Raw genomic sequence first — 15,923 nt, forward strand, 5'->3', positions numbered from 1 at the left:
TCAAAGTGCTGGGATTACAGGCATGAGCCTGGCCCAGAATTTTTTTTAAAAAAGTGAGAATCAACAATGAAACAGGAATGTCTCCAGGCATTTGGCATGTGTCAGGAACTAGAGTTTCAGAAAGGATACCCAAATGTTAGTTTCCACAGGAAAGGCTCATTTAAAGCTGGGTGGACAGAACTCGGAAACAAACCCTCATGCAGAGGAGTGTTTTACCTACAACAGAAACATGGATCTAAAATTTTAACCTTTGGGGTAAGTTTTGGCTTAGGAGGTCTTCCCCACACCCGTGCAGGGGAAGCGGATATTCTGAAAAGACTAGAGTTGACAAGGGGTGTACAAAGCACAACTTTCACAGATACAAAGATGGGGTCTGAGTGCAAACACAAAATCGACAGAATCACATGCTCTTGTCCTTAGTTACTCTTAGTCCAAAAACCATTTACTTCTTCCTATTAAGCCTTCTCTGATGACACCCCCGTGAAGGGCTCTGTTAGTGACTGGACCGTGACCTCCTTGAGCCATCCAGAGCTCGGCACTCAGTAACATCAGAATGAAGGGCACCAGCCTTTCCCGAACTTGCAGATCCTACAAATCACCCAAGGGAGTGGTTAAAATGAGATTCCTGGACCACACCCAGAACCACTCAATCAATCCTCCAGGACAAAGGCCTGGCTGTCTGTTCTAGTAACAAGCATCCTTCCGATCTGGATATTTAACTATACCAACTCAACACGCTGGGGATTCGGACAAGTCGCAGGTTCGAAATTATAATCGTGAGCTCAGGTACCCCGCCAAGCTTTCGTGCTTTGCTGCCAAGCACCCCCAGGGACCGAAACTTCACGGGGACTGAGGCCCAAGGTCACAACGATTGGCTATTGGTAGGACCGGGTCTCAGAAAGAGGTCTCTCGGACCCCAGAGCTCGGAGCCCTTTCTCCTCAGCGTGGTGTCCCCGGGGCCTCAGAGTAGGGCCGGCTGCGCAAGGGACGAGGCAGCCTGGGAACGGCAGAAATTCCCGGTCAGGACCCCGGGGCGGTTAGGGCCGGCCCTGGCCTCGCACACCAACTTCTCAGGAATAAACCCGCCGGGACTCTCAGCGGGGCGTCCGTGGCTGCGTTCGCATAGAAGGACAGGGGTAGGAAGAGGAAATGAGAGGATATAGGGACGAGGGGGGGCTGGGAGGGGACAGTTGAGGGAGCTCTGGCGCTCAGCTGGCCCCCACCACTCTCACCTGCCGCCTGGGCTTGCTCGCGGCTTCTCCTCAGCCGTTGACTCCACGCCTCGCGCCTCTCGCGAGAGGAGGAGGCTCCATGGCGCGACTACTTCCGCCCTCCTAGTGCAGTAGTCCCGACGCTGCCCGTCGCGTCGCCGTGGGCGACGTGCCCGCTTCCAAAATGGCGACGGCGGCGGCTGTGTCTGGTGTGCTTGGCCGGGCGGGCTGGAAGCTCCTGCAGCTGCGGTGCCTGCCCGGTGAGGGGGCTGCCAAGCCGGGGAGAGACAGGGAGCGCGGAGGGGGCGCGAGGCTGGCTTGAGCTGGGTTCGGCGGTGGGGGGAAGAGGCCGTTGGGGCGGCCCGCGAGCAAGGTGAGGTGAAGGGCATCGGCGCGGGCTCAGGCGAGCTGCCTGGTTAGAGCGGGGCAGGTGCAGGGGGCAGGGCCTGTCACCCCCATTTCATGGAGTTAGCGGAGCCTCAGAGAGGGCTGGGGGTACGAAGGTCACGCAGCCTGAGCCTGTTGGTTACAGAACTGGCAGTCGCAGACCCATTCTCAACTCCATTGCCAAGTCCACTAGAAGGACAGGTGAACACGGCCACAGAGAGCCAAGTCCATTGTTTCCCGAAAGCTAGTCGTTTCCCCACCACTTCACGAACTCTGTGATACTCTCTTACCACCTTTGCCACTATGTACTCAGTATTTTTATTTTTAAATAGGAGTTCTGAAAGAGGAAACTTTGTATCACTGTCGGAAATGGAAAACTAATATCGCCTTCCTTAATTAGAATGTATGCATTAACACTTTAGCATACATACATAACTGATGAAACGTTCACCTGTATTTCACCTAAAATCTTCTCATGACCCTCAGTGGTACTACAGTCACACTTTGCATCCGCTCCTTCCTTTTCAAAGTTTTATGGATATTTGTGCCATATCTTTCAGTACGTGTATTAAAATATTGATATTTTTACACATACTTTTTTTTTTTTTTTTTTTTTTTTTTTTTTTTTTTTTTTTTTTTTTTTTGAGAAAGGGTCTGGCTCCTCAGCCTCCCAAGGAGCTGGGACTACAGGTGCGTGCCACCCTACTTGGCTAATTTTGTTGTTGAGAGAGAGTCTCACTCTGTCGCCCAGGCTGGAGTGCAGTGGCACAATCTCGGCTCACTGCAACTTCTGCCTCCCTAGTTCAAGTGGTTCTCCTGCCTCAGCCTCCCGAGTAGCTGGGGTTACAGGCTTGAGCCACCATGCCCAGCTAATTTTTTGTTTTTAGTAGATGGGATTTCACCATGTTGGCCAGACGGGTCCCAAACTCCTGACCTCAAGTTATCCGCCTGCCTCAGCCTCCCAAAGTGTTGGGATTACAGGCATGAGCCACCGCCTAGCCCCCTTTTGTTGTATTTATACAAAATTCCAAACTAAAGGTGTGTAGTTAAAGTAATGCCTATGACCCCGCAGATCTACCAAGAGAAATGAAGGTATGTATCTACAAAAAAGTTAGTACAAGTATATTTATAGCAATTGTATTCATAGTAGCCAAACACAGAAACAGTTCAGTTGTCTAGCAACAGAATAGTATTTTTTATGGAACACTATTCTGCAATAAATACTAAAAATTAGTCAAAGAGAAAGCTGGACACTAAAGTGATAAGGACCGTTTTTAATCAGTAATAACTATTGCAGTAGGGAAAAGGGTCTAGCATGAACTGAGCGCAACCTTGAGTTTAGTGCATGCAGAAGTAACTGGGTGTTTCAAAGAAAAAAATGAAGGAGGAGGTAGGAAGGCAGGTGGGGACTCAGTAGAGTCAAGAAAGTGAATAATTATAAATGAGATTGGGCTGCTAGCTGGCAGTTAACAAAGTTAGGATTCTGTTTTCCCAAAGGGAGACATAAGCCCTATCCTTCTTAAGTGTTATCCAGAACAAACAGTAAATTTTTTCTTGACAGCCTGAGTTTTCCCAGGCAGGCACTTTAAAGGTGGGTAGGGTTATCGTAAGGGATGTGGCCCTGAGTGATGCTTACGTTAGTGTGTGTTCAAGTCTTTATAGGCCAAGGTTGAGGCCTAGATAAGAAGAGGGCTCAGAGGAGCCTGGTTAGAGCCTGATCAAGGAGACAATTTTTGTCAGATCTACTGATATGCATAAAAGTATGGATCAATCTCAAAAATATACTAAGTGGGCCAGGTGTGGTGGGTCACACCTATAATCCCAACACTTTGGGAGGCCAAGGTGGGAGGGTTGCTTGAGCCGAGGAGTTCAAGACCATCTTGGGCAACATAGCGAGACTCTGTCCCTATTTAAACTTTAAATGAATACACACACACACACACACACACAGTCCTAAGTGAAAGAAGCTTTATTGAAATATGTACATGTAGATGAAATCTTAGGACAGGCAAAACTAAGACAAGCAAAAACTAACCTAGAGTGAAAACTTCAGAACAGTATGAATGGGGAATGACTGAAAAAGCATAAGAGAACTTTCTGGGGTGACAGTAATGTTCTCTGTTTAGATTGGGTTCAGGCTGTGCAAGTGTATACATCTGTCAAAACTCATAAAATGGTACACTTAGGATTTATGCATTTCATTGTGTGTAAATGGCATCTCAAAAAAAACAGTGAACACAGAACTCTTCCATGCTAAAATGTTTAGAGATGAATAATACTGATATCTGCAACAAATGCACCAAAAATCAAGATGGATTAAGAAATGACAGATGTGTAGAACCTAGTGTCAGATATGCAGGTGTTCATTCCATAATTCTTTCCATTTGCATGTTTGAAAATTTTTATAATAGGCTGGGGACGATGGTTCACGCCTGTAATCCTAGCGCTCTGGGAGGCCAAGACAGGTAATCACTTGAGGTCAGGAGTTTGAGACCAGCCTGACCAACATGGCGAAACCTTGTCTCTGCTAAAAATACAAAAATGAGCCTGAGAGTAGTGGTGGGTGTCTGTAATCCCAGCTACTCAGGAGGCTGAGGCATGAGAATCACTTGAGCCTGGGAGGCAGAGGTTGCAGTGAGCCAAGATAGTGCCACTGCACTCCAGCTTGGGAGACAGAGTGAGACTCTGACTCAAAAAAAAACAAAAAAAAATTTTTTAGAATAAAACATGTTGGGAAATAAAAAAGTAGTATGAATTTATGCTTAGGAAACATACTTCTTATCTTTCTTAAAGTAAGTGGGGATGTTACAGATATTGCAGATGAGAAAGCAGAGATTAGTGACTTGTCCAAAGATACCGTATAGACACTGGGAGAGTAGGACTGAGACATTAAATTACTACTCCAGAGCTCTTGCCATAATATATATAAATATGTAACATTTACAAGCCACTTTTACATTTTGTTTGGGCCACACAGTGGTCCCATTGAGCAAGTAGAAGTTATTACTCTAAATTTGCAGATTTAAAAATCTGCACATTGGGGTGAAATTGTTTGCCAGTTATCACACAAGTAACAAGTAGTAGAAACAGGTCGAGATGCTAGGTAGGTCTTTTTTCCTGGCTTACCACTTTTGCTACCACTTCATGTCCCAAAGTTCCCAGTTCGTGCAATATTTTTGTGTGGGACCCAACACTTGGATAAGTGGTTCTGGAGGAGTCTCTGGCCTGCTTTTCCTCCTCCTTGTCTCTGTTACCACTCTGAGTCTGAAAGGGTCTTCTCTGTTGAATGTCTCGGACTGACCAGCCCAGTTTCTGTTTCAGTGACCCATTGCCGACCAGCCCTGGTGCCACGTGCCTTCCATGCTTCAGCTGTGGGGCTAAGGTCTTCGGATGAGCAGAAGCAGCAGCCACCCCCTTCATTTTCTCAGCAGCATTCTGAAACACAGGGGGCAGAAAAACCTGATCCAGAGTCTTCTCATCCACCCCCCAGGTAGGCACTAATCCACCTATTTCTGGCCATTTCACATGCTTCAGTATGTCTGTTCCTCCTTCACTTCCTCTCTCCTCTCCATCCCCTTTTATACCTACCTTCATTTCCAAGGCCATCTTTGTTATTTAGAATTTTTTGTTTTTTGTAGTGACGACTTCTCGCTACATTGCCCAGACTGGTCTCAAACTCCTAGGTTTCAAACTGTCCTCCCCCTAGACCTCCCAAAGTGTTGGGATTACAGGTGTGAGCCACTGCACCTGACCCCAAGGCTGTCTTTGGAAATAACCTATTGTTTTTATAAAATTGGTGCCTGTTTGTTCTAAAACATCTAAACAGTATAGAGAAGTTCACAAAAATAAAGCAGTTTTATCCAAAATTACAGAGATAACCCTGCTAACATTTTGTGAATATCCTTTTAGATGTTTCTCTAAGCTTATTTCATATATATGTTTTTGTATAGAATAGATACAATGTGTATAAACTCTACATGCTGTTCTAGAACCTGTTTTTTCACTCAACAGTACGTTTGTAATGTCTTTTCATAGTTTAATAGTTCTATAACATTCCAGCAAATAGCTGTGCCGAAATTTATTTAACCTGTCTTTTATTGATGGATATTTAGATTTCCTTCACTAGTATAAGAAATAATGTGATAAAGTGTGTGAATCTCTTCTTAGAAGTGGGGGCACTGAGTCAAAGGATATGTACATTTAAAGATTTGTTACAGGCCGGGCGCGGTGGCTCACGTCTGTAATCCCAGCACTCTGGGAGGCCGAGGTGGGTGGATCACGAGGTCAGGAGATCGAGACCATCCTGACTAACACGGTGAAACCCCATCTCTATTAAAAATACAAAAATTAGCCAGGCGCAATGGCAGGCGGCTGTAGTCCCACCTACTCAGGAGGCTGAGGCAGGAGAATCACTTGAACACAGGTGGCAGAGGTTGCAGTGAGCCGAGATCGCGCTGCTGCACTCCAGCCTGGGTGACAGAGTGAGACTCTGTCTCAAAAAAAAAAAAAAAAAAAAAAGATTTGTTACATATGTGGGACCAGTTGCCCTCCAGAAAGGTAATACTAATTTACATTTCCATTAGAGGGGTTTTTTTTTTTCCTAATCCTGCCATTGAAAAGTTTCTCTAGATCTGAAATTAGAGTGTTCCTTTTCATTTTTCTGATTTCCTAACTAAAGTACTTTTCTTTTTTTTTTTTTTTTGAGACGGAGTCTGGCTCTGTCACCCAGGCTGGAGTGCAGTGGCCGGATCTCAGCTCACTGCAAACTCCGCCTCCCAGGTTCACGCCATTCTCCTGCCTCAGCCTCCTGAGTAGCTGGGATTACAGGCGCCCGCCACCTCGCCCGGCTAGTTTTTTGTATTTTTTAGTAGAGACGGGGTTTCACCGTGTTAGCCAGGATGGATGGTCTCGATCTCCTGACCTCATGATCCACCTGTCTCGGCCTCCCAAAGTGCTGGGATTACAGGCTTGAGCCACCGCACCCGGCCCTAAAGTACTTTTCATTTCAATTCAAGAAATATTTTTTGAGGCCCTACTATCATGCCAGGCCCTGTGACTAACAGCATTGCTCCTGCCCTCATGGAGGTAGTCTGGTGTGAGTTTAGATGAAGAAACCCTCTGAGCACATTGTGCTAAGGGCTGAAGACGGGGAACTCCAGGGTGCAGCATTGCCTTCATACCACATGACCTCATTTGCTGGATTCCTCTCGGTGCCTATGGGGAGGGGAAGGATGATCTAGTTTTTACTCTGTTGGCATTAAAACATTGATACTGGCTGGGCGCAGTGGTTCACACCTGTAATCCCAGAGCTTTGGGAGGCTGAGGCAGGCGGATCACTTGAGGTCAGGAGTTCGAGACCAGCCTGGCCAACATGGTGAAACCCTGTCTCTACTAAAAAAATACAAAAATTAGCCGGGCATGGTGGCGCATGCCTGTAGTCCCATCTACTCGGGAGGCTGAGGCAGGAGAATCGCTTGAACCCAGGAGGTGGAGGTTGTAGTGAGCTGAGATCACGCCACTGCACTCCATCCTGGGTGACAGAGGGAGACTATCTCAAAAACAAAAAACAAACAAACAAAAAAAACCCACATTGATACTGACACAAGAGTAAATGTCTTCCCAGCATGTGCTTAGAGGAGATCCAGAGCCCCTAGTTTCTGGTTAGGCCCATTGTACAAGCCAGGAGATGAAATATGCTGGGCTGTATCCTCTTGTCTTAGGTATACAGCCCAGGGCGGCGAGGAGGAGGAGGACTATGAAAGTGAGGAGCAGCTGCAGGACCGCATCCTGACGGCAGCCCTGGAGTTCGTGCCCGCTCACGGGTGGACAGCAGAGGCGATTGCAGAAGGAGCCCAGGTGTGTATAGGTGAGGGTGGAGCCACCTGACCAAGATGAGCCAGGATGGAGTCACACCAGGCAGAGCGGAAGGCCTCATGCCTTCTTCCAGTCCAGCTCAGATCCCCTCACAGCTGCAAGATTGACTGGGTTTTTTCCCCCAGTAGGGTGGAACTGGCTTTATTTTGTAGTTATAAAGAACGTACCACGGAGTTGGTTGTTGGGAGTTGTGTTCTAAAGGCAACCTATTAGGCAAGAATTGTCTGTGATCAAAACTACCATGTTTCATTGACTCTAAGATGCCATTGGTTATAAGAAGCACCATTTTTAAATGCATCAGTAAAACAGAAAACATACTGCATTTTGAACTATGACAGAGCACTTCTATGATTGACACTGATTTTTTAAAATGAAAATCTATATGCATTTTGAATTAATGACATATGGTGTTTGAAAACCCCCAAGAAGGCACCACTTTGGAGACCAACACATCTTATTTTCCCAGAAACTCTAACAGCATTTCCTGCATTAGTAGAGACTGCTGCTTTAGATTAGGCAGTAGGCTCATGTTCAAGCCATGTTGTAGAGAGTCCTCCAGCATAGCAAGATACCATTCTCCAAGAGACTGAGGAGATGACAGAGTTGCATCTCCCATCCCAGGCTTGCTGCAGGGCATCTACCCATGGACAATGGGCAAGGTTGCTGCTTTTCTGAAATTTAACTGTTATTTCCTTGTCTTCTCTCACTCCCAAATGCACATTTGGTAACAGAAGTCTCATTAGTGAAATGCAGATGCTCTGACTCCACTGTAGGCTCATTGTGAAAACTGAACAATACAAACAAATATAAAAAAGAATGTAGAAAACACCTATAATCACACCAAAGATCATACTACTAACATTTATGCCTAGTTCTTCCAAATTAAAACCCTTTAAATGATTCATTCTTTAAATGTTTGTTGAGCAAATAATGTGCCCTAGGCACTGTGCTAGTCCAAGGGACATGACAGGGGTCAAGATGGACCTGCTTCCTGCCCTTGTTGAGCTTCCAGTCTAGCAACATTAATAAAATGTATACAAATATTTACTTAGACGATGTGGTAAGTGCTATCAAGGAAGGGTGCTGTTGGGCTGTATAATGGAGGGACCTGATCATTAGATCAGGTCACAGCTGCAAGATTGACTGTTTTTTTTTCCCTCAATAGGATGGAATGGCTTTATTTTGTGGATATAAAAGTAATGAACCATGGAATTGGTTTTTGGGAGTTGTGTTCTAAAGGCAACCCATTGGCAAGAATTGTCTGTGATCAAAACTACCATATTTCATTGACTCTAAGATGCCATTGGTTGTAAGAAGCACCATTTTTAAGTGCATCAGTAAAAAAAGAAAACATGTTGCCTATTAAACTTTGACAAATAGTTTAATTTGTCATACCAAGGGGATGGAGGGCTGGGCACAGTCGTGCATGCCTATCATCCCAGCACTTTGGGAGGCCAAGGCAGAAGGACTGCTTGACCCCAGGAATTTGGGACCAGCCTGGGCAACCTAGGGAGTGACCCCATCTCTACAAAAAAAACAAAAATTAGCCAGGCATGGTGGTGCTTGCCTGTGGTCCCAGCTAGTTGGGAGGCTGGGATGGGAGGATCTCTTGAGCCTGGTATGTCGAGGCTGCAGTGAGCCATAATGATGCCACTGCACTCCAGCCGGGGCAGCAGAGTGAGACCTTGTCTCAAAAAAATATATATATGGGGTGGGTAACGGCAGTCAGGAAAGGCTTTTGAGCTGAGAATTGAGGAATGAATAGGCTTTACCTGACTTCGTGGGTAGGGGATGGACAAGTCCAAATAGAGAAACTGCACAGGCAAGGTGGAAAGAAAAAGAAGGATGGTACATTAGAGGAACCACAGAGAACCACCATGCAGAGAGTGCAGGAAGAGAGACTTGAGATGAGCAAGGCTGGAAAGGTCAGTCAAGGTCAAATCAGACAACGCCCTAAAGGTCATGATAAAGAGTCAAGCTTTTCTTCTAAGAACAATTGAAGATACTGGATTAAATTTGGCATTTCAAAATGCTCATTTTGGCTGCTGGATGAAAAGTGGATTGGAGGCAGAGAGAGACTCATTGGGGGCTGCTGCCAGACATCCAGGAGAGATAAGGTGGTCTGGCTTAGAGTAATGGCAGTGGGTAAGTTTGGGAATAGCTTGGACATGGGAGGGAGTGACAGGATGGCATTGGAGTTGCCAGTTTGCATGTGTGGGTATACAGTGGTAGTGTTTTCTAAGGTTAAGGCCATTGGAAGAGGACCATCTTTGGGGAAGGGTACAGTCTTGATCTTTATTGAGTATGAGGAGTTTTTCAGTCAACCAGTGGAGGCATCAGGCATACAGGTCGGGAACTGGAGGAGACAGCTGGACTAGAGATACACATTTGGGCATTATTAGCGTGCATATATATACTGTGTGTGTATATATATGTGTAGTAATTATGGAAGTCAGTGAGATTGTCCAGGGCAAGAATATAATGTCATATGAGAGGGGAGTCCAGACTGTCAAGGAACTCGGACATTTAAGGGGAGAGTAGAATAGGATGGGCTGTCAAAGTCTAAGTCAGAGCTTCCTGACGTTGGAGGCACAGCAGGAGAGTGTGGATTAAGCAGCTAGACATTGGTTACTGGCGCAACAACTGTTTGAGTGGAGAACTGGGTCAGAAATCAACTGGAGTGGATCGAGGTGTACATATAGAAGGTGAGGAAGTGGTGAGGCATTTGGCTGCGAGGGGTAGATGAGAACTAGGGTGCGCCAAGCAGAGGAAACAGATGGAAGTTTGCACATGATTGAACACAAATGGGAAGAGTACAGAAACAAGAGTGGACCAGGCTCACATGTGTAATCCCAGCACTTGGGGAGGCTGAGGCGGGAAGATTGCTTGACACTAGGAGTTTGAGGCCAACCTGGGCAATATGGCGAGACCTCATCTCTACAAAAACATTTAAAAATTAGCCAGATGTGGTGGCACATGCCTATGGTCCCCGGCTGAGATGGGACGATTGCTTGAGCCCGAGAGGTCAAGGCTGCAGTCATACCACTGCTTGAGTGACAGAGCGAGACACTGTCTCAAAAAAAAGAAAAAAAGGAAAGAAACGAGTGAGGGTGAATTTACAAGAGAAAATAGGCAAAATCAAGAGGGTGAAGTTCCTTGAAGGCAAGAATTGTGGGATCTGGACAACAGATGGAAGGACTGGCGTTAGATGTGTTAGGTGCAAAGTTGGAGAAAGCAGCTGAAGGCTTAGTTTCTAAAAAAGGAAGACCTGTTGATGTGTTCATCCCTGAGCTAGTCTCTGTGAACTTGCTATTCAAGCCTGGATTCCACTCTTGCACACACACCAAGGGGCTTTGCGGGGTGGAGGGACCGGTGGTGGTCAGTTTCACCAAAATCACATGGACCCAGAGTGAAGAGTAGGGGTGTCCCACTGAAAATCAAGCTGCTGTCACTAGGAAGAGGCTCTAGTGATGAACAGGCAACAAATGTACCCTACACTTGGGCACCACTTTTCTGTTTTCTGTTTCCCCTTTTGTAGTCTCTGGGTCTCTCCAGTGCAGCAGCCAGCATGTTTGGGAAGGATGGCAGTGAACTAATCCTGCATTTTGTGACCGAGTGCAATGCCCGGCTCACACGCGTGCTGGAAGAGGAGCAGAAGCTGGTACAGTTGGGCCAGGCAGAGTAAGTCCCAAGGCATTATTGCTCAGGGTGGCAGCTAAGGATCAGGGAACTTGGGCCCTACTAGCTATCCCCAGGAGGCCAATCCAAGCAGAACCCAAAGAAAGTAGCATTGGGCAGCCCTGCTGCTGTGATGGGACTGACTCCCGGCAGCCTGTCTCTGACAGCTTTAGTCAGGCCAGCATCAGGAGCTGGTGGGACCCTTTTCCCTAGGGCTGAGTAAACCGTGGAGCGCTAAGCCTCTGCCTTTCACTCAGAGACACACTGTTTTCTTTTCCCTCTTCCAGGAAGAAGAAAACAGACCAGTTCCTGAGGGATGCAGTGGAAACCAGACTGAGAATGCTGATCCCATACATTGAGCACTGGCCCCGGGTACCGAGTCCATATCCAGGCCCCAGAGCAACAATAATCCTAATATTTATTATTCTCAGCACCTTTCACTCAGATGACTTTGTACACTGTTGAACTTAGCTCATCAATCTCCATAAACCCGAGAATACTTAGTACACTTGGTAGAGCTGGGTTTCAAACTTGGGCATACCAAAGAGAGTGACCCTGAGCCATCTGTGTCTCAGTTCTTGGAAATATCAGTGGTCCGGGTACTGGATCCCATCCTGGGTGGGGTTCTCCTAGTGGCCTGAGTGTGCCACCAGGTCTTCAGGGAGGAGGAATCCATGCAGGAAGTTAGAAGAGTCAGAAGATTTTATTGGCTGTCTTCACTTGAATAACAGCCCTGTGGATTTTAGATCTCGAGGACTGTGATTTGTCAAATTGTCAATGTGATGCTTGGGGATTGGCATATTCGTTGCAAGGGTTTTTTTCACCTTTTCTGAAGCTTCCTTCTTCCTCTGTTTTAAAGCATGTCACAGTATGGGCCATTCTCTGAGTGAAGAAAGTACAGAGTGAAAGTACACCCGAAGTGAGAGGGACTCAGACATCTTGTGTCCTTTGCTCAGCTGGAAGACTACTGAACATGTAGTTTCAGTCATTCGGTTGATAGACATTTGAACACTTATGGTGGTGCCTAACCCCAGGCCGCATGTGACTCATTCCACCTTGCAGTTAAATCAGTGGAAGTGCATGTATGAGTCCCTCAGCTGCCTTCCTGATTCAGCATAGTGTTTTCTTCTGGGCTACCTCACTAAGAGAAAACCTTACAGCTGATCCAGGACCTCTCTGACCACCTCCCCAGTGGATGTAGCATTGGTAAAGTGGCAGGACCTTGTTTTGACAGTAGGAGCTGATGTATGTGAACGGACTCCTATCTCTGCTGTGTTTCTTCTGTGTGACAGACTGGGGTATCTTCGCCCATCCTTGCTTAGACCAATCTAGACCCTCTGTCCCTCTGCATTCCCAGTTCCAAATGCTAGGGATGGAGAATGTGCTTGGGCTTGCATAAGACAGGGCTATGCCCCTGGCTTTCCTCAGCTGTAGTCAGCATTGCTAGCTGCCCAGAACTCACACTGGTGGGTGAAGATGCTGGTCTCAGAGAACTAGAGCTGGGCAGGTCCCCTCATACTAGCTCTCATTGGAGAGGTAGGTGCTGGTCAGCTATGCACCATTATCTGGGAGCAGAGCTTACTCCTCTGCCATTCTCTCCCCAGGCCCTCAGCATCCTCATGCTCCCTCACAACATCCCGTCCAGCCTGAGCCTGCTCACCAGCATGGTGGATGACATGTGGCATTACGCTGGGGACCAGTCCACTGATGTGAGTGCTTTCTGCAGGCCCACAGGAGGCTGGGAAAGGCTTGTGTTAAGCATTGCTTCAAGAAGCTTGTGAAATTTCTTTGATCACAAGCCCCTGTAGGGGGGCTGCAGTGTCATTCCCATCTAAGGTATGAGGAAGGTCCCTCACGAAGCCAAAGTGGGATCTAGGTCATCATTCAGGGACCAGCATTCTAGCCACAAACCAGTTATTATTTCTACCAGCTTGTGGTGGTGACACCAGGTGTCAGAGAGCCTTTAGCATTGGCAAAAGCTAATTGGGCTGCCATTTTATTATCATTTCCCTCCTAAGATGTAGATTCTGCAGCAAAATTCCTCTTTTGAAAAAAAGAAATGCCATGGAGCATTTGCAAATGCCATTGCTTTAAAAAGAAATTCCCTTCCCCAGCCCATCTTGGCCTGCTTTGCTAAGAGATCAATAAGGCTCTTTAAACAGCACCAGGAAAGAATCTGACTTGTTAATGTTATCATATTTCTGGTAGGAAATTTTAAAAAATATACCTTCATAAAGGAAATTAAAATGTGATGATACTTTGTGGAATCCTGGATAAGGAGACACAGAAATACTCCCACCATAGTTATAACAAAGTGTTTTAATAAACTTCCCCCATGTGGGAATATAATGCCAACAGAGATAGTAGGAAAATGAAATTAGAAAGCAAAGAAATTAAAGGAATAAAACACCAAGCAGCTGAGCTGGTCCTCTGAAGAGCAGTTTGCCAGAACAATCAGAAGTTGCTGAGGGACTTGAACTCTCAGCTTTGCCCAGGTATTGTAATCTGTCCATGAGTCTGTCTCAGCCCTCACTTTGTTGATGAACACACCAAGGTTTGGTCATAACTGGCTGATTACAGCATCTTCTGGGACTCAGATGTCCTAAGATGTAGGCTTTCTACTAGCAGTTCCAAAATGGATTGGATGTAGCGAAATCATCTGGGATACTTATTAAGTATCCTGATTCCTGGCACTTAATTTAGATCCGTTGACTCTGCTCTTAAGAGGTTGGGCCAGGAGCTTGCATTTTTAATCAACGAGGTAATTCTGATGCTCAGTCAAGTTTGAGATGGTAGTGTTGTCTAGAGGGCCAGATGTATCTGTGAGAGAAAGAAGTAGTCAAGAGGGAACCAGGAGTTCCCATGGCCTTGGGTAGGAACTGCCTCAGACTTGCATCAGCCCACAGCGGTAGCGTGGGTTTCTTTGCAGTTTAACTGGTACACCCGCCGAGCCATGCTGGCTGGCATCTACAACACGACAGAGCTGGTGATGATGCAGGACTCCTCTCCAGACTTTGAGGACACCTGGCGCTTCCTGGAAAACCGGATTAATGATGCAATGAACATGGGCCACACTGCCAAGCAGGTAGCTGGGGACTGGCCATTTGGGGAACCCTCTTTAGAAGGCATACCTGTTCTCCTCAGGCCATAGCTGGTCACTTGACTGTGCTCTTGCTCCCTTTTGGCCTCAGCTGACAGTCCTGAGGGCCTTCCCAGGGAGCCTGGCTGGTTCTTCCTCAGGCCAGCCCTTCCCTAAGAGCCATACTTTGCCCATTTGTGATTGTGTTGTCCAAAGCTCTCCTTCCAGTAATGTGGCCTCCATGTCTCCACCTTTTGGGGCTTATAGGCCTCCTGATTTATCCTGCCTGTCTCAAGTTTAAGTTTGTGTTGGTGGCCTAAGGGAACCTGACACTGACTCCTTCTAGGTAAAGTCCACAGGAGAGGCACTGGTGCAAGGACTCATGGGTGCAGCGGTGACGGTGAGTACTGCCCAGCACATCCCTGCCCCTCCTGTCTTTCACTCCAGCCCTGTGATATATGTGTTACTGACTTCACATCATTTTGTAGCCCTAACCTGGAAACCTAATAATCTAATAATAAGGCTGACAGTGGTTCAGCCCTAGTGTCTTGATTCCAAAAACCCCGCTTCTTTATTTTTTCCTCTTATCAGGAGATATCACTGACTCCTGGGACCCTGGTATATCAAGTCTCTGTATCATAGCTGCACCTGCCACCTTGCAAACCTGGATCTTGGCCAGGTGCGGTGGCTCATGCATATCATCTCAGTACTTTGGGAAGATCGCTCGAGCCCAGGAGTTTGAGGCCAGTCTGGGCATCATGGCAAAACCCTGCCTCTATGCAAAAAAAAAAAAAAAAAAAAAAAAAAAAAAGAAAGAAAAGAAAAGCTACATCTTTTCTATTAGAGTTTATAGGCAGGGTAAGCCCTCACTATTCTTTTTGTTTCCATTCCCGTGTCAGCTCAAGAACTTGACAGGTCTAAACCAGCGTCGGTGAGAGGAGAGGGTGTAAGCTACAATGCCTAGAAGAGAATGAGTGGACAGATTGAAAGAGCTTTGAAAAGTATGAGGTGCCATCCATGTAACCTGGTGTTCTTGAGAACACACTAAAGGACTCCTGAGACACTACCACCGCCACCTGGAAACCACAAGGCATTTGATGCTACCGTTCTGGTCAGGGATTGGGCCTCTTCTTCAGTTCCTAATACCAGACCAAGCCTCCTGATGCCTTTCTGCACTGCAATTGTGTGATTGAAAAATGAGATGTGCATCCAAGCAATCAAGCCACAGAAACCAAGCATGTCCCTGTCATGATCTCATGGGCACCTTGATCAAGTCTTAACCTTCCATTAACCTTGGGGCTCCCAAGCCAGAGTCAAGGTGATGCATGCCTCATGCCACCTCAAAGTGACAGCTCATCCCCAGCACAGCACAGGCGTGTGCACACAGAGGTGTTCCTTGCACCCCCCTCCCTCTCAGGTGTCCTGAGATGCTACTCCTGGGAAACCCCTCAGAAAACTGCCTCACCTGAGACAAGTGCCTGCTGGACAGAGGTGTGATCCCAGGCCTGGTGTCATATGACACCAGCATGCATCACAGGATTATTAGTGTATTTTGAGTCTAAAAATAATAAATATGTTTGAAGTAGTTTCCTGTTGTGTAGTTAGTTTGCTTATCAACCATGATAGGTATCCAAGACCCCAGAGGGAGACAGAGGTGTTGTGGAAGAGGCTTGAGGCTGGCAGCCAGGAGACCT

General features: G+C 46.7%; 2 protein-coding genes across 6 annotated transcripts in view; one reads left to right on the forward strand and one right to left on the reverse strand.

The window, feature by feature from the left end:
• Window positions 1–1,421, reverse strand: part of CIAPIN1 (cytokine induced apoptosis inhibitor 1) — an 18,790-nt gene extending 17,369 nt beyond the window's left edge. For 2 of the 3 annotated variants that reach the window (XM_017878856.1, XM_017878858.1), the window contains exon 1: window positions 1,233–1,421. The gene's annotated coding sequence lies outside the window, so the exon portion shown is untranslated. The remainder of the gene's footprint in view (window positions 1–1,232) is intronic. The other variant, XM_017878857.1, reaches the window with a different exon arrangement.
• On the forward strand, window positions 1,317–15,820 carry COQ9 (coenzyme Q9). 3 transcript variants are annotated; one of them, XM_017878852.1, is made up of 10 exons: window positions 1,317–1,471; window positions 4,920–5,088; window positions 7,319–7,454; window positions 11,011–11,153; window positions 11,438–11,522; window positions 12,755–12,859; window positions 14,080–14,235; window positions 14,576–14,629; window positions 14,821–14,908; window positions 15,129–15,820. In XM_017878852.1, the coding sequence occupies exons 1-9, from the start codon at window positions 1,396–1,398 to the stop codon at window positions 14,869–14,871; spliced, it is 975 nt and encodes a 324-aa protein (XP_017734341.1). In that variant the 5' UTR covers window positions 1,317–1,395; the 3' UTR covers window positions 14,872–14,908; window positions 15,129–15,820. The 3 variants fall into 3 exon arrangements, with proteins under 3 accessions (XP_017734341.1, XP_017734342.1, XP_017734343.1); XM_017878854.1 differs by lacking the exon at window positions 1,317–1,471 and adding an exon at window positions 2,674–2,690; XM_017878853.1 differs by lacking the exon at window positions 14,821–14,908.
• Window positions 15,821–15,923: the final 103 nt, after the last annotated feature.

Source organism: Rhinopithecus bieti, unplaced genomic scaffold (genome assembly GCF_001698545.2).
Source record: "Rhinopithecus bieti isolate Rb0 unplaced genomic scaffold, ASM169854v2 scaffold_11161, whole genome shotgun sequence".
NCBI lineage: Eukaryota > Metazoa > Chordata > Mammalia > Primates > Cercopithecidae > Rhinopithecus > Rhinopithecus bieti.